The sequence below is a fragment of the Lepeophtheirus salmonis genome, chromosome 14, assembly GCF_016086655.4.
Source record: "Lepeophtheirus salmonis chromosome 14, UVic_Lsal_1.4, whole genome shotgun sequence".
Classification (NCBI taxonomy): domain Eukaryota; kingdom Metazoa; phylum Arthropoda; class Copepoda; order Siphonostomatoida; family Caligidae; genus Lepeophtheirus; species Lepeophtheirus salmonis.
In genome coordinates, this window is record NC_052144.2 from 40,822,563 (window position 1) to 40,842,539 (window position 19,977).

A 19,977-nucleotide genomic window follows, 5' to 3' on the forward strand; every position below is an offset into this window, starting at 1 on the left:
CAAAAATAAGATCATGGGCTTAAGGTTCGGTGAGCATGGAGGACAAACACTGTGTTCAACTAAGTTAAAAAAAAAAAAAAAAGATTCTGACACCAGGACAAAGTTTGTCATTTTTGTCAGAAGTTGAGCTCCTCCCATCTTGTATGATTCGCAAATCATCTGCGACTCACTTCTTAATCAGCCATTCAGAACAGTTGAGATCCCTGGGAATGGTCCTCATCCATTTAGATTGCTCATCATCAATGAATTTTTGCAAATTTGAAATGAAATTCTGATCCCCCTAACAGCCTGATCTCATCTTGAGGTCAGCACGCTTTGTTATTGTTATTGCTCGGGGCTCTTTCAGTACCTTTCTAAATCTTCAGGCAAAAACCTATCCAAGTTTAATTAGATTACAATCTCAAGATTGTCTCGTCCTGCGTGGATTGCAGCAAGGATACACCACCCTTACTACGGTTATGGAATAAATCTTCGTAGATCGATGCCATTTTTTTAAACTGACGCCAAACACTTATGGCTACCTGTCAAAACAACAAATAACGTCCTATATGCAAACCCATTGCATGGCTTCAAAGTTCGTTTTTAAGCAACGACCGTACGCTGTAATGTACGGATAGCAATGTTCATAATGTCAACCCCCTCTCCTATTTAGTTACTTAATTTGGTCATAACCACAAAGACAATTTTCATTATTGTTTGTGTTTATAAAATAACTTTTTTTTTGACATGCCGAACTTGTATTTATTAAGGCTCACTTTGGGACTATAGCCTTATATTATAATCTTTGAACTTGTGGATTAAAATTTATCTTATAATAATTGAATTCATTTTGTAGTTCTGGAATGCCATCTACATATATGTTTTGTGTCAACATATAAACAATCTTAAACAAAAGTTCAACAACATTATTTGAAATGACCAATATATTTTCTTTCTTCATAAATACAGCCAAATATTTCATAGACATACATTTTGAAGCAGTTATAGGCTTTGTACTCAAATAAAAGGGATGATCAATAATTTTAGCTATAGTTAAGAACCATTATTGAATGGCCCCGATATGGCCTTTCCAATAAAATCTATCAATTTATTTTATTGTGACGATCAATTTTGACTACTTTAGTTGTAATTTGCGACCCTTCCAAAGGGTTCATATGAGTAATTTGCGAATAGAAATTGACGATAATTTGTCGATAGATAAAAATGGAATTTACACTCAATTTTGAAAATATTGATATTCTAGCTATGTAGCTATGTAAATCTAAAGAGGACATTTTTTTCTCAGAGGGAGATATTTCAAATTTGAATGTATTTCATCATTTTATAAAAAAAGTCAATTTATAATCTAATATTGCTTTAATAGACTAAATTTCATTTCTAATCTAGATTGATACTAAATTGATTGAATTCTTTTTTTGAGCCAATTTAACGCGGAATTTATGGTTTTAGCGTTTTCAATCTTGGAAAAAGGGTCTGTTGCAACTATTGAAAGGGTACAACTTTCACAAGGGAGGTAATAAGTATACCTCCCCCACCTCTATTGGATATATGTAGTTTCACCAATGGAGTATTAGTATACGTTTTAGTACTACAGTTAATCCATTTGACCTAACTAATTGAATATAATATATATAATAAAAGTTTGTGAACTTCTCTAGAAGTGACATAATATGGAACTAACACAGATTGATTGCGGTAGAATGACTTCTGGCAAGTACATTTTGAAGTTTGATTCATTTATTTTTTTTTATGGAAAAAAATTTCAAAGTTTTATTTTATTTAGAATAAAGATTCTGATTTTTGTATCTTTTAGAAACTAAATTCTGATTCTTATTTTGGATGCCCCAAATAATATGTATTACAGAAGAGTAATGGCAATATAGCCATTATAGTCCCTCCATGCCACTCTCCCGTTGATCTCTAATCCACAATACTTAAGTATTATTGAGTCCTTATTGTCCCGAATCCTTCCTTACCATCTTCCAATCAAGATGTACTAAATATCTAGGTATTTTATAGGTTCAATTGAAAATTAACTTTGAATATCCCTCGAACAGGTCCAATTTTTGTTTAACAGTATAATAGACAATATATATACTATTGTTGGGTTTCGGTATGACAATCCTAGACTGTTTTGAGTTAACCGAACTCATTCGATCTTTTAAATAAGTTCGGTCTGTACCTATTTCGAAGAAAAATTTCGACTGAGCCATGGCGTTATCTCACTAATATCAAAATATAAAGTATATTTTGTTGTCAGCTGTCGTTGTTTCCGCCACCGACCCCTAATCAATTGTAACTACTACTTGCTAAACTATGAACACTTTGCAATAATAATTCAATAGTTGGGAAGAATTGGCTTAGAATGGTGTAACTACCAAATGATTTTGGTCTTTTATTTCTTGTTTTTTTTTTCGTAGGAAAGATTGCGTCATAGAGTAAAAGTAACTACATGGGAAAATTGGTCTATATATTAGAACCTAAAAAATCTGTCCACTATTTATGAAGGATTAAATTTTGGTCTAAAGCCTGAGATCGCAGTTGTTACCGATGTATCCCTCTAGAAAAAATCACTTAAGACCTAACCGAAAAACCTAACTCCTGGACCGAGTCTCAATACTAGTATGTAAGTATGTATAAAATGGTTTCTCCGTCAGAAAATGGATCTGTTTATTATTCAGAAGAGCCTCCCTTAAGAATTCATTTCCTTTGTTTCTGTTTTTTTCAAACAATGTTAAGTCAATTTTGGGGACTTTTTTAAGGGGAAAATATGATCCCAAATTACTATAATCCTGGATATTTCATAATTCCTATGTCTGAGAAAAAAACTTAGATCAATTTTGGATGTTGTGCTCATAGATAAATTCCATTTTAGGCTTGAATTCATTTGTACAAAATGAGTGTTCCTCTGCTTTAGTGATTATTTCCACAATAAAATTGATATCAAATCGATAATGCTGCTGAACCAGGCCTTTTAAAACCAAACTCAAAGTTTTAAAATAAAACCCTAATTATTTACGCTTCAAATAAGTTCTTTTTGCATATAACAATTGAAAAACCGAGGCAATATTTACTTTTCAAGCAAAACCCTTAAAATATGGTAGTTTTTTAACCTTTTAATTACATTTTCTCAGAATTAAATGATTGCATGTAAAATATAAGGACATATTTGAAATTCAAATTAAGTTTTACTAAAAATAGATTTTTTTTTTTTTTCATATATTGTCATATTTTAAACATATAAAACTAAAGAAAAAATCCTAAAAAATTGGAAATAAAAAATTATTGAAAACGAGATTTTATATGAAAAAACTAATTGCAGATTATTATTGATAAGGTTTAAGAGATTTTTTTTTTGACTTATGTAATTACACACAGCTTAACAATTTAACTAATTTTAGTTCAACTAATCAACGTTAGAATACAATAAATACACTTACTAAATCAAATTTTATTATCAATTTAAAAAAATTGTTTGTAGTTTAAAAAAAAAAAAAGAGTATCTTTGAGCAAAAAATCTTTTACAGGATACCATCCATCTAGTTATTTATATTTATAATAAGCATGATTATATGGCTGCATAATAGTTTGCGTTAAAAAATACATTCAAGATTATCAATGCCCTAACATAAGTTACAATTAATCTTGAAATTTTTTAGTATTGAAGAAAATTTAAAAGAAATTTAAGTAATATACATATTTTTTTCTAATTGTGAGCATGATTCCTCCTTTAGATCAATTACAATTAAAATATTCATGCCTTATTTGCCCATTTTATAAATAAGTTTAATGTAATCAAACTTCAACACAATCAATGGAATTGTATAGCAATTTACGACTATAATGCATGGCCCACTAATTTTTTTTAAAATAAACATATGAGCCACGGTATTTTGGTAGACGTTTGAATAAAAGATTGTTAAAATAATTTTGTTTCAAAAATATTTTTTAAATTTCAAATTTTCATTTATTCATAGCAAAGGTTACGTGATTATCATATAATATCATTCAAAACTCATCCAAAAGATTCTTTTAGCGTAGGACATGGGTTTCTTTCATAGCTGGTGTCAAAAGTGGCCTCAAAAGGCTGTTTCCACACACTTTTTTGATAGCTATCTAGAAAGTCTGGTGTGAAATCTCGAGATCTCTTGCATGGGCCCTTATGGACTTGAGGGAATTGGCCTAGGCTGTTTTCTTTAACTCCTCCGGGTCCAGTTTGATGTTTTTGACAGAGCCCTTCTTCCTCTCCAATATTGCGGAATTACTGACGTTGTAGACAGTCGTCTTGGAGACGCCCAACTGATTGGAGTGAGCGAATGGAAATTCGTTGATCATTTTCGAGTTCCATTTTCTCGACTTGTATGCACGTAAGCTAGAGAGCTTTGTTTTTTTTTTGTAACTAATTTATCAAAATATGAAATAATTTGAAATATTCAACCTTCATTAATTAATTATTGAATAAGTAAGTGTTCATATTTCAATGTTTCAAAGTTTAAATAAACTCTAAACCTTATAATATATCTTAAAAAGCACAAATTATTTTCTAGGATCTTATTTATGAATATTTATTAACTGTTTAATAGGTATACTATACTAAATATCAAAATGAGGTTTTATACATTATACTCATATGAGTACATAATATTAAACGAAATCCAATATATAATTATCATAAAAGCAATTTTAAAAGAAAATATAGTTATCAATAATAATTCACGTCAATCAGCAATGGAAAAAAAAAAAAACAATATATTTAATTTTAATTATTTTGGAGGAGGGGAAATACAATTTAAAAAATGTCGTCAGAGGACATTCACAAAAACTAAGGCTAGAGGGAGCGTGATAAAGCCTCAACTTGGGGGGGGGGTCAAATACGTAGGCCTGAATAATATGCAGGATGGAGAACAAGGGGAAAAGTTTGAAAAATAGAAAGAATCACCTTTTTATCTTTTGAAAAAGAGGGTCCTATTTAAAAAAAAAAAGAAATAAACATTTGTTTTCTATCAAATAAACCTATTGTATGGAATTTTTTCAAAATAATAATATGTCAATATAGCATAAATGACGTCATAGGGAGCCAGGGAGAAAAGTTTGAAAAAATAGAAAAAGGAACACCTTTTTCTCTTTTGAATAAGATTGACCTTTTCTTTAAAAATGTTATTATATATGATATATATATATGAAGAAATATTTATTTTCTATCAAATCAACGTATTAGATGATTTTTTTTTTTGCAAATGGGGCCTTAAAAAATGAATATATCAATAAAATAATATGTAATTTGATAAATATGTAATAAAAATTGAAAAAAACCTTATCTTTCAATGAAATGATTTGTCTGTTGTAATTATTTATAAAGGAAGGATAATGGAAGTTTATATAATATATATATTCTTCAAGTCAAAGACTAATTGAACCGGATGTAAGTAGGTAAATTAAAAGTACAATTGTTCATAATAAAGCAGAAAAAAAACAACTCAAGGAATGTGGAACAAATTATATTTAGAAGCATTGTAAATTGAGAGCTGTGATTTAATGTAAGAAATACGTATTCTATAAATGGGAAGTGCATTTCTTTTCCCCCTTCCTTTGTGTATTTTGACTTACTGGAGGTTTTTTTTTATTAGTAGAAAAGTTATGAATTGAAAGTTAAATTTGAATTAAAACATTTGTATAATAAATGTCTTAAATAATTAAAATAACTTTCTTAAAATCAATTATCAATTTGATAAAAATAATTAATATATTAACCTAAAAAATAGTGAGGGGTCGACTTGAGTTAATTGATTAATTTTTTTATATTATTCGCCTACTTTTGATGTAATTTTAATGTAGTAATGAATTCATATTTGTTATTTACTGTGAAATCCTCCAATTCTTTACTTAACTGTGGTTTATGTCTGATTTGCATCCTCAGAGATGGAAGAACCTCATTATAAAATGTGATTGGTCAGAAAATCATTGAGAGATGAAGCGATCAAAAAATTTAAAAAATTTGTTAAGGCTTGGTAATAAAAACTAAGTAAAATATGAGATCGACTCGGGATTTTTTTAAATTAGAAAATCACTATTAGTAGAATAGTTTTGAAATGAAAGGGAGGAATTGAATTAAAATATTTGTGTATAGAATATCTTAAACGTTAAATCCTTTTTTTTTTTGCCCTGAAAATTATTTTACCAGGTAAAAAACGTTTCATAAAGCATTTTTGGATTATTTTTTCGAATTACTTACTTAGTGTGTCTACTGATGCAACATTATACTAAAATATACACACACTTACCAATAGGGTTGTTTTAGATATAAAAATGTTGCAATTTGACATATTTTATTTATATAATATATAAAAAGGTGTTTTTTTTGGTATGTTGCAATTGTGCGACAAGAAGCATTGAAGGGTTAAAGAATTCACATAACTTCATTTTTAAGTATTATTCTGATAACACATTGATTATACGATTGTTTAAATTCAATTCCATATTTCATTACATAAATACTTCACTCATAGCTAACAGCTCTTATTTGGTCAGAAACAAAAGAAGAGGAAAAAGATTGCACACGTTACATGTATAGAATATTCCTTGTTTAATGTTACTATATAAATGTATACATCAAGGAAATGATGTTGTATACTTTTTACCAGAACAATTCCACTCTAATGATCCATTGTTTCAACAATAAGTTGTTTCAATGGCCTCTCCATTGTTGTTTAATCGCTTTGGAGTCGGTATAGGGGTAATTGAAGGCTCCTCCATTCTTGGTTTTACTTGATTTCTCTTTTGGATCCTTGGGGATCCAATGCTCAAATTTGGATGCTTCCATTTAAATCGCATTCTGTATATGAATTCATACAATTATTCAGTAAAGGAAATATTGGATATATATTTATCGACATAGTCAAAAGTTCTGATAATTTTTCGAAAAAAAAAAGTATACCATAAAAAAATTGAAATAATACAATAATTTAAAATGCTATCTTAAAAAATCAATCAAAGTATAACTTTTGTTTAACGGTAAGTCTTTTAAAGTTGTCATATAAAATTTATTCTTTAGTTTTAGCTATAAAATAAGACAATTGAAAAAAATAAGCAAAAAATATTATTTTTCAAATATAATCCTTCATTTTACTTGATTTTTGATTGATTAGACCCATTTTCTATTACCCGTATTCAAGATGACTGAATAAATATTTTATCTCTCAAATAATGGAATGTCTTTTATCAATTGTGTTTTCTTTTAATTTTTCCATCTATAGTTATTTCATGTCAAAATATGGCTAATACTCTACTCTAAAACGTGATTTAAAAGAAGGCTTTATAGGGCAAATGTCCTGCAATTGGAAATTTTAATGGTAGATTTCCTTTTTCAATTTTTTATAAACTTGTTGTTATTTTATTTTTTTGTCATCGTTTTAAATTCGTTTGTTTGAGTGATTTGTAGTAATTTGTTGTCTTTATTTCTAAGAAAGTAATTTTAAACTAAAATGCTTATTTAAGTCTGTAAGATGTAAATCTTTCTGGATAAATAAAGAGGGAAAAAATAAATAAATATGGATTTTAACCGCCGACTGAAAATGTTGTTGAATAGTATAATTATTGTAAATATGTAATTTTATCAAAAAAGTCAAACAAAACTACTTTAGATTATATTGACCATCCATTTAAAATCCAATCATTGGTTTACAGTATCTTTGTAACAAATATTGTAAAATCTTCATATAAATTATTCATCTCATTTTTTGTTTGCAATTTACCCATACAAGTTACAACTTGTACAAAATAGCAACTTGTATATAATAGTGAGTAAGTTGCACACACCGTTGCCATCTTTGTATCAAACAATAAATAATATATAGAGAAGTAGTTATTGACCTCCTCCCGGTGCTTGCAAAATAGCCATACAATTTTTAGTTGGCAATCTGCAACATGTACGGGGTTGGTATGAAAAACTTCTGAACTCAAGCTGAAAATTGCAGGAATCGTAAATAAAACCTAGTCACATCTATTAAGCATCTCACCAAAGTTTCAGTCATTTTGGACGGCCAGTTATTATGCAACATTCGTTTGAGTGAATTGTTGTGAGTTTTGTGTGAAAATGTACGACATCGAATATCGAGCTGTCATTAAATATGTATTTAAGAAAATATAACCTCTGATTAGATTCAAACAAGAGCAATTATTTTGCAGAGAAAATCGCCGAGTACAGAGATGGGAATATAGCTGCCGGAAATGTGTTGAGTTATAAGGACTAAGTTGAAAGAAAACAAACCCCAGAAAAAATGTATTGTATCTTTGTTAGGTCGAAAACTTTTCAGACCAGAATCGGATATGTCCGAGAAAGTGGGAGCATATTTTTATAGTTCGTAATCGGAAAAGGATTTTTTAATTTCCAAACTCTGTTATCATTATTATTTAATTATTGAGAAAGGGAACATCTACATATATAGTAATAACTAGTGCGTGTGCTCATGAAAGACGAAAGTAACAATGAGGTTTTACTCGGAAGTTATAAGTGCAAATCCTTGTTGGACTCGGAGTAGAATTGAGGATTCCAGCTTTTATGTCATTACAGAATAATGTAATGATTTCATATCTAACATATAATTTATACTTATGACGTCATTTTACTTCCTATATTTACATACTGGTACTCCAAAAAATTTCCAAGTCACAAACATTACAGGGAGTAATTTAAAGCACTCTCCCCTTTGTCCATATTTTCACTTTCTTATTGTTTGTAAGCTGAGCAATATCATTGCTCAGCTTACAAACAAATAAGGTATTGATGAAACTCCTTTGTATAGTGGACATGTTTAAAAAAAACGAAAATCAATATGGTAACCTGACAATTTGAAGGAGAGAAAGATCAGTTACAATAATCTGTACCAAAGGAGGAAGTAGAAAACTAAATAAAGAAAAACATTTGCTAGAATAACTCGATGTCGATACCCAATTCTACTCTGAGTCCAACAATTATGCCTCTGCAACAAATATACAGAGTTACACTCCATTTTTTTATGAGCACACACAAATGTTCAATCAGGGTTTGAATATAATTGAATCTATTTAGGAAAGGATGTTCACTACTCAGGAATTAAATAATAATGACAACGACTAAGGAAAAGAGAACCCCATTCTTTAGATTACCAATCCCAAAAAAACAAAAATGGTCTTGCTTAAAAATTCACTGGATTTACATAGCTAATAACAGGAACAGAAACTAGGATATGCACTAAGCAGGCTGCCAATTGATATTACTATTCATTTTCATTTACATTTTTACGCCTCAAGTTTGTATATTAGTTCAAATAAAATGAAACGCCCGTATGTTAGAAATCAGAAAAACCAGTAATTGTCGGGGTCGCCCTGATAATTTTAAGAATGTTTGGGGGGAAAAGACGCTAAGTTGTCAGTACACTTCATCAAATTAGCTGGGAAGAGCTTTGAAATGAAGCAAATAAACACAAATCCCACGTTGTATCTACGAAAGATATAATCAGGAATTACAGCGATGACTATTTTCAATGCTAATTCGAGCCCAACAAGGAATTACACTCATAACGGTTCACTTGAAAATGATCTTGGTAAAAAGGCTGGAGACAACATCTTTGGGCTGTAAAATTGACGTGTAAAGTTTCATTTTGAGACAAAATTGTCTGACTTAATATAATCGTGCAATACTAATACTAATTCATTGTAATTTATATTAGATTCGGGCTTACGATGACTTTACTTTACAATGATATTAACCATAACAGTTGTGTACAGGACGAATTTACCACGCAACGATTTTACATCAACAACCTTTTTAAAGCAATCATATTACTGGACACAACTTATAACTCAACAACAAATCCTCAGACTTACTCTTCACTTTTCATGGAATAGTGATAATTTTTTATTTAATGTTCTTTCTTCAAGAATAAAATAATAATATTAACAGCTTTGGTAAATAAAAAAAATAAAAAAGAATGAGATCTTCAAGTTTCATTTTTAATCCCAGATATTATACTTTATCTTTTGTTGTATGAAAGTTTACTCACAGAACTTTTGACTTACTCGCTACATCTTTAAAAACTTCACTTGTGCTCCGAAATTGGATCTGATGTCCATGTAATACTGTGAATCTGCTGAGCAAATACCGCATGAAGAACACTTCGCAACAAGTTGTGAGTATGGCCAAGAAGAAATAGAAATACAGAGACGACAAGAGGGGGATTGATGATTTCCCATTTTGCAAGAAGACGCTCAGTAATGCTTGGACCCCACATGAAGACACAGGCGGCGAGGGTTAACCATTGGTGATGAGCTATGACCTATGAATATATACATGATATAATATTACCCATTTTATACATCTACACAATTTTTTTATAAACATTTGATGATAACGTCCCATCAATAACAAAAAAATTTTATTGTCAAATCAATGAACGAACAACCTCAAATCTAAAAATGGGTTATTTTCTGTAGATTTATACTTTTTTATTAAAAAAAACAAGCTTAAATTTCATACTACAATGTACCTGCACAGATATGAGGGGGTTTGAAATTGTAAACACAGGCATGGAATTCTGGATTCCTGGAGTAATCATATGTAATTTTATTAACACAAGAGGAGAATATAAAAGGAATGATTGGTTAAACATAAAGAGAAAAAAATGAGTCAACCTCTAGAGGCGGCCGCAGGGGGGTATAGCCCCCCCCCATCTAAAGAAATTTATGCCCTGGAGCAAAAAATTATATAAGCCCCCAATATATAACCCCGAATACTCCCCTGACCTATTTTTTTACTCAATTCCTTTAAGAGGGGAAATAAAGGCAAAAAACAAGCTCAGTTGCATGCATGATTATTCCAAATGTCTAGAATTCTATGAATTAAGCTATAATAAAGTACTTAGTTTATTCGTACAAAATGTGAACCTAGAGAGGGGCAAAAATTCCCAAAACTTGCGAACAAACCTCGTAAAAGACTCTTTAAAGAAAAAATGTGAAATATATAAATTTAAAGAGTAAACGCAATCTCTGTGGCAGATGCTTTATATTCTTCTTTTGTTTAACAATAGAAGCATTTTTGGACTATGTCTCTCTGACATTTTGAAAAAGTCTTAAATAAATAAGAACCGATGTAATGTTCATAAATGCTATGAAATAAAACGAAGTATATCGATAGAACGGATCCGGATTGGTTCGGATCTTTAGACAATTTCAAGTCAATTTCTGAAACCTAAACTTCCGGAACATCCATCAAAATTAGAACGAAACTTGTTTCGAATTGTACACAAAGTTTTTACTTAAATAAAAAGGCATTTTGATTAAAGTTACATTTGACGAATTACTAATGCAGAATCATAATGAATTGATTCATTTTACAATTTAAAAAAAACAACTCTCCAAAACCCAATGTTATTATTCATTATTATTATATAGATTCTTATAATAATATTAGTATATCCACGCAAAGTAAATGTTTATTTAGATGTCGCTTCAAGCACTAATAACGATAAATAGAACTGCTACTTTGATATACATAATATCTTTTTTTTCCCAACTATGATGAAATATTAAGGAATACTAGAACCTTCTTAAGATCCGAAAAATTCCTTGAATCTTTTATAAATCAATAAAAGTTTGAATACTCAAATCTTGTTCGGATCCCGGATAACACAAATTTACCTATATTGTACTCCAGTACTTTGGATCCGGATCCAATACCCCTTCTATCTTTATTAAGCAATACTATAAGCTCCTTAAGTTCCGGAGAATCACTCAGATCTTTTTGAAGATCCGTAAAAGTTTGTGTACAGATATCAGGTTCGGAGGTCTATGATAATTTTGGATAATACAAGTTTACTTATACCCTACCCGGGTAATTCGGATATGGGTCAAAAACTGTCCTTTCTCTAATACAGAATCAAATTTGAGTCCAATTCAATACTCGGGGTATTCTATACGTTAGGGTACATCAAACTCTCAATGTGACACTTAATGATGGGATATTATGCATGGATGCACCTCATAATAATTCGTACTAAAAGTGAACCTAGGGAGGGGCAAAAAATTCCGAAAACTTGCGTAGATACCTCGTAAAAGACTCTTTATACATTAAAGAAAAAATGTGAAAAATTTCTTTGATAAAAAGTTATGACAATGAAATTTTTACCATGTTTTACATGTTCTGCAACGCCCTAGAAATTTTTACAATTAAAGTTTTGTCATCTTCTTCGACTAAATTATTTGCAAGTACAAATAGCACAGTTTATGTAAAAATTATTTTACATGATTGTTGATGTTTGCCATCTTGGGAGTCTAAACAACCAAGTTTGTTAAGAATAAAAGCCCTTTGCCTTTTTTTTTTAATAAAGATTAAAGGGATATGATAAAATACCTTCGTGTATTTGGTAATCAAAATGGGACTAACAAATAATGAAAGAACTTAAACCTTTATTGACATTTAAAAATATAACGACGAGGAAAATTTACATATCAATACCCTATCAGATATTTTTTCCAAATACCCTACTTTTCTCGTAAATATTACATTAAAAAAAGTTAATTTCACAAATTTAGCCATTTCATAAGAACTCAAAGATTTAATTCAAATATTAATGTATATTATTAGTAGTGATAGATTGTCCGTATGTAAAAATAAAATAAACTGAAAATGAACGTCGTATTCCTGACAATTTGAAGAATTTACCACAAATCCCACTCCTTATTTAGTAAGGACATATAGGTAGGAATTACTCTGAAGTGGATCTTTGATTCTACTCCGAGTCCATTTAGGACTTAAGCTTATAACTACGACTTGGAGCAAATTTGCATTTCTACTTTCCGTCTTTCATGAGCACATGCACTAGTTATTACCTTAAACTTAGATATTGTCTTCTCAATAATTAAATAAAAATGATAACAGCCTTAGAAAATAAAAAGCTGTTAAGCCTGCAACGGGTAAACAGTTGTTCTTACCTTCTAAGACATATTTTATACTCTTTTATTAATACAAAGTCCCGTCTTGTTATATTTTTAAAGCCCTATGGGAAGGCCCTTCATGTTCTTTTTGGTTTTATTTTTTGTTTCAAATTTGTCTATTTCAATTAAAAATATTTGAAATTTTATTTAAAAAAATTAGATATTTGAAATTTTATTTCAAAAAATTAAATATTTGAAATTTTATTTCAAAAAAGTAAATTTTTACAATTGAATTTAATTTTCAAAAAAATTTTATATATTAGAAATTGACTTTTTCACTTTTTTATTGATAACTATGGGTTTTTGAATTTTTTTTCGAAATTTTTTCGTTTTTTGTGAATATATGTGGATTTTAGAAATTTTTATAAATATTTGAAATCTTTTTAAAAAATGTTAATTTTTGGATTTTTTTGAAAGAAATCCAAAAACCAATATAATCCTGTTGACGCCCCTGATACCAAAATAGTATTTTTTAACTATTTTTAAAATATTGACGAATCGAAATTGGCATTGGAATCGGGAATTTTTACTAGAATCGCATTGGGATTTTGTTGAATCGTCCCATCAATACAACATGACATTGTCAAATCTATACAATGAAAACGTATATTTCCTTAGAGTAATCAAAACAATACATATTGAACACTTTGAATGTATTCATACATACCTACAAGAATACTATTGTTCAAAATCCATGAGAAATGTCGATATAAGAAGTGTGTAGCGAATGAATAATACCTGACTGACAGGAACATACATTGTTTAATGTATATACCACCCAAATAGGAGGGAACATCCTATTTGGGTGGTATATACCTTAAACATATTTGATTGACAATTAAAAATAATTATTTTACCAAAAAATAATAATTGTATTAATACTGTCGAATCTAAAATATTTTGTTAAATTAATTATTATCAAGAACGCGCCGAAATCTTATAAATAATGATAGTTTGAAGGCAGTTTTCCAAAAATCGAATTGACTATTGATTCTTGTTGTATTTGTCATCTATATTAATGGATGACTATGTATGTATGTATGTATGAATGTAGTGTTGTGTCAATTCTTGTTTAGGACTGAATACTTTCAGTCCTGCCCAGTTAAATATTTGTCTTGTATATCAGCCCTAAAACATATAAAGTTCGGTCATTGACTCAACTTTATTTCTTTTTTTAAAATCAGTTTTAGCACTGATTTTTCCAAGGACCGACAGTCTTAATGACCAGTCCCAAGGACAGATAAGATCGGGCACGAACTGAAGTCATATTCGGACTGGACCGAAATAAATAAGGATACAATACTGTATGAATGGGTCTTTGGATGTTTGGAAAAATAGGGATTTTTGATCTAATAAATAACAATGTTTTCATATTAATGAAATCTTGCAGATGTTTTACATGTAACATCGAGCATTTATACAATGCGTATTATACATTGATTGTACATAGTGCTCCCTGATGAGTATCATAGAACTATACAGTATATAGGGGAAAAAGGGGAGTGTATTTGTGCTCTTCCATGTAATTCATATACAATTACAGTATATCTTAAGAATTGCATAAAATATGAAGCGCTCGTTTGTAAAAAGGCATTAAATCTCGCAAGTTCAACTCATATTAAAAAGAAAAATGAAACTACTTTATATAAAATATGGTACTTTAGGAAAGGATTTAGAGTTGAGCTTACTGGCTCATCGAATAAATAAAAATTATCATGCGGTTATTATTATTTTTCTATTCTTAAGGAGAAAAAAAAAATGCCTTGTCATGGACCCCTAATAACTCTGGACAATACTGGGTTACTACCGCTAGTAAAGGATAGATTTTAATTAGAGATTAGTCACTGCCATAACTTTGACGTGTCGTCTAGTCCTGTCCTAAATCTGAAGTATGCTTCCAAATTGAACACAAAAGACATCCCGCAGAACAATCTTAGCTTAATGACGCAATCATAGATAAGAGCCAGTGGCGTAAATCTAACTCGGATAGACTTTGAGTTATTAATATTCAATGGTGCTTATCTGAATGCTAAATATTTTAACTAATCCTTAATTAAGAATAATGTCAAATTATTATTGTACATGGAAGATATAGAAAGTTTTACTGAACGATGAATTTAATCTGTATACTGACACATTAGTTAACATTTGCGATGCTTGTTCAAAAATATGGGACTTTTAAAGGATGGATAATAGGGACGGAAACTATTTTAAGACCCATTGAAAGGACCGATACAATCCCGGTTTCCAACAAGAGATGTCTCTACAACAGTGTTTTTAAGAGGTGGGTGTTCTTGACAACCCCATTCTTAATCATGAAAATGTATTTTACAGACCTTCTTCATAAACTCGCATGAAAAGCTGTTTCGATACTGATTGACAACTTGGTTTCTGTAGATTTTTTAAAACGAAACCATGAACAAGTGATCAATTTTCGCTCAAATTTAGTTTGCTACAAAAAAACGTTTTTCTTCGTCAATTTTTAGTTACAACAGATGACGCCTCTGAATCATTTATCCTCATTACGTAGTTATAGAGAAAATCATGATACACTCAGTACCCCTAATGGACAAAAAGTATTTTAAAACCAATTAAATTTGGATAAAAATTGATTCTTATTTTCAACACTAGGGTTTTAGCTTGGGCTTTGGATAAAATATGTAGCTGGAGAAAAATTAAAAAGGAGTAAAGAAATGAACGTTTTTCAATGATTTTTTCAGATAATTCTTTAATTTTTCGTTCAAGTGTTCGAAAATGAACGGGATACCATGAATGGCTCTCATTTTCTGTTCCAAGTTTGGAAACAACCCAAAAGTGGGGCGTAATTTTTTTATACTATAAACGTCGCGGTAACTGATTTGTATAATATAATATATAAATTTAATTTCTCTTATATAATTTTTTTTTTTATAAAAATTCATTGATCTAATTTGAATTAAATCTGTTATTTTACTTTCAATTTTAATAATTGGTGAACAAATAAAGGAAATATTAATTTTTACCTTTGTATTTCAAGTATTATATTTTTGTCTTATACTTATTTCTCTTTTTCTTCAATCAAAAAATATTTATGCATGGTACATTGACATTCTGTTATTGAAAAAAAAAAAAGAAGATCAATTTTGAGAAAAATTCTTTAAACACAATTAAGAGATTGTTAATTCTTCAAGAATAGTTATTTATTACAAAATGATAAATTTTTGGAAAAAACAATATTTCAAAAGTTTTTAATGGTAGACGATTGCGGAGTAGACCCAAAAACATTTGACCTTTTTATTTTCAAAAAGCAAACCAATTATGGAAACGTTGTGGACATGTGTATCAATATAATAAAGTTATTATTGAATTCAAAATTAGAAAATTATTTTTATTCCACGGATAATCTTCAAGATTATCTTAAATCTTCTTCTAATTTGATTCAAATTTAGTACCTATGTGGTGTTATAGATAGTATTTCTACTTATAAATGAAATATTGGATCTATATCTTTAGTAATTTCTAAGTTTAAAAAAAAAATGTTCCTTAAGTTAGTCAGATGAAGTTTCATCGATTAAGTATAAGTAAACATTATATTATTACTAATATTGACGTATTTTTAAAGAAAAAAGAGCGCGAAGAAAAGGTGGGACTGAGACATATGGCACCCCTGAATTAAGCCCCTTGTTAATATCAACTGCCTGTAATATGATTTTTGGCAGGAAAAAGTGAATTACTTCTATAAAAATAAGAACTTTCAACATTTAAAATGATACTAGTGCAACCTAAAACCTATTTAACCTAAGTATGTTCCGTTCTCTTTGATAATTTGTTTCCAACGAGAAGCCAACTTCATAATTCCCTTTTTTTGAAGCCCTAGTCCCTATTGGTAAAAAATGGACAACCAATTTTCACAGGCCTCTATTGAATGCCAAATTTGTACCACCCAAGCCTGTTGGCCATAGACAGAAAAAGGTTGTAGTCAATTGGTGTCAGGTCCAGAATGTAGGGTGGATGTATAAGAACTTCCCCTCCGAGCTTCCAGAGCTTCTGGTGTGTCATCAAAGATGTGTGTGGCCTGGTATTGTCTTGATGAAACCTGATTCCTCTCCTTTTCGAGTTTCTTTTTGTATCCAGCCTTCTGAAAATGGTTTAAAACGGCTTTATGATCGATTTTTAGCTCCTTGGCGATGCTACAACCGCTAAGATGATGGTCTATCTAGATATTTTCTATGATTTTATCAATATTTTCGACAATAGGTCTGCCAGATCGTGGTCCATCATTCCCCTTTACTACACCATAACAAAATCGCTCGAACCACTCTTGTGCAACACGAACCGAGAAAGTTGGGACTTTTTATACATTGCAAATTTTTATGGTAGCTTTTGACGCGTTCTTCCCTTTAAGGTGTAAAAATGTAAAACATGGCGAATTTCTTCCTTTGATAACTCCATATTCGACGCACAATAATTCACCAGTAACTTGGTAAAGCGCAATACTGTCAAAAAAACGTTTGTGGTATACATTCACACCTTTACAACTCCTTATCGTATGAACCAATGTGACCAATAATGAACAATATACATTTAGTTATAAAAAAGGGGTGGGAAATACATAATGTATATTTCCTTTTTTTAGAAGCAACGTATTATTAAACCTTTGCACTTGAGTTGAATAGAATAGTTCTTCCTGAGCGCGTTGTTCATTAAGCTACGGTCGGCTCTGAGGTCTTAAAGATGGAGAAATAAACATTTAGATGAATTTTTGATTAGTGACACAAAGAAAACAAAATTAATGAAAGGAAAGTAATCTTTAAAAAAAGTTTTTCAAAGTTGGTACCGTTTGATTTTTGGAATTTTTTAATCATAAAAGATAAAACACTTTTAAATCTTTTTGAAACAAAAAATGTTAAGTGGTATAATAAAGGAATTGTGAGTTATGGTAGGATTTATAAAAATCATAAATTCGATTATATAGTAAAAAACGAACATAAGATTTTATAAACATACCCTAATATAGTTAAATATAATTAATGTACAATATATACATAGTTTTTGTATCTAAAAATACGGAAATAAAATCATCTGCGTAACCTCTTCCATTATCATAATAAAAAGTAAGAATTATTGTAATTTATTTGACAAAAAAACATGTTTTCTTTTTATTATACATTGAAAATGTTTTGAAGATTGAAGGTCAATTAAGAAGAAAAAACAAAATGTTGACCTTCATCTCTTTCAATTAGTTAATTATTCTTTATTTTCCTTTTATTTGGGCATTGTTTATTTCTGATGGAGACAGGTTAAATAATTCATTAAATAATTGTACGATGGTGGTCTGAAAAGTTTCCAAACTTCAATCATTTTCACTATAACACATACACTATTAAACCGTGATCAAATTGATGAATCCGTATTTTATAACTCAAATATTTTTATTCAAATATTTAGGTACTTCATTAGTCTGTTTTCTCTATTAACTAATGCATTAACCAACAAGGGCTAAAATAAGATGAATGAGCAACATGATCTTAAATGATTAATAAATCAAAAATGACCAATCAAGTTCCAGAGTTTAATAAAATTGGAGATATTTGCTCGGCTATTAATCTGTTGGAAAACAAATCAAATTCTTTAAGAAATAGGGGTACATTTAATCATTTTCAAAATATTAGATTGAATAGGGGTTTTGGTAGGATATCGGATGGCAATTTCATGACGTGATTTCTCGTAAAATGAAGATCGAGGCAATCAAAGGAGCATAATTCTTATTTGATCAGCCATCTCAAAAGATGTTCAAATTCCGAATTCTTCGAGGGAGAACTGGTGAAAAATTCATCCGAGGAAAACTAACAGACCTCATAAGGGAGTTGAATAGACTCCGTCCATGGAAATGAGATATTAGAATAAAAACAATAAAGCGTTCCATTCACGATGAGTAGATAATTTTAATATTTCAAAATGGGATCACTTAAAAAATTCATGATGGAGTAAAAAATCCTCGGAGATGCATATTTTTTAAATATATCTTTTTATAAATTATACATTGAATATTTTTCTATAATATAAGCTATGATATTCCTCATCACTATGTATTATTAATAAGTTATAAGGGTCTAAAGAAGAGTGTTGTTTTTCATCATTTTCATGGATATTGAGTTCAAAACAAGATTCAGAATCGATGGAAACACTTTTACATAAGTTTTATTAATCCTATTTTTAATTTTGTGATATTTTTAAGGGTAAAAAATGATTCCGAATGAGAATAGTCCCGAATTATTATAATCCTAGATATTTCAGAATACAGGTGACTGAGGGAAAACTGTAATTAGTTTTGTATTATCCAAACATAGATAAATGGAATTATTTTCTTCAATTCATTTGTACAAAATCCCCCCCAATTGTTCCCTGTGTTATTGATCGCCAAAAGTTATTGATGAAATTATAATCATCATTTGATTTTTATTAAATAGGTATCATTCACTAGAATAGGTGTTCATTCTTGTGTATATATAGCCGACAATTTTCTTATTTAAAGGATGCAAGAATATAACTTTGTTTCTTATAATGCATGACAATCATGCAGTAGAAGTAGTGGGGCGTGGTTTAATTCTAAAGGCGATCTTCTTTAGTTTTCTTGGAAATAAAGTCGGTCACTATCATGCGTAGGAATAGTGAGGAACGTGTGTTTGCTGCAGAAAATAAATATTGGCAAATAATGATTTGACAAAATGTTTTATAAGATTACACTAGTTACAATTTAGTGCCTAAGTTTTCATTGGTGCGATTGATAAAAAAAAGCTTTTTGTTTCATATTAAAACTAAAAAAATTACAATTTGACAAAATATTAAATAATGACTTTTTTGTATTTAGATTCTGAAAGCTTGATAGATTTTGATTTATTTATTAAAAAAATCATCTCAAGACGAGGCTGAAAGTGCTAGTAGGCCTTCTTTATTGATCCCTTGGCAAATGTTAGTATTTCTTCTTTATCCAACTTCTAAGTTAGCCTTAGTTGTTGCAAGGGATGC

At 29.6% G+C, this 19,977-nt stretch overlaps 1 protein-coding gene across 1 annotated transcript in view; it reads right to left on the reverse strand.

The window, feature by feature from the left end:
• Window positions 1-6,214: 6,214 nt before the first annotated feature.
• Window positions 6,215-19,977, reverse strand: part of LOC121129829 (uncharacterized) — a 52,328-nt gene continuing 38,565 nt past the window's right edge. Inside the window, exons 6-7 of the mRNA XM_040725548.2 lie at window positions 10,081-10,313; window positions 6,215-6,832 (exon numbers count right to left, since the gene is read on the reverse strand). Of these exons, the coding sequence (XP_040581482.2) occupies window positions 6,670-6,832; window positions 10,081-10,313 (396 nt within the window). The 3' untranslated portion in view covers window positions 6,215-6,669. The remainder of the gene's footprint in view (window positions 6,833-10,080; window positions 10,314-19,977) is intronic.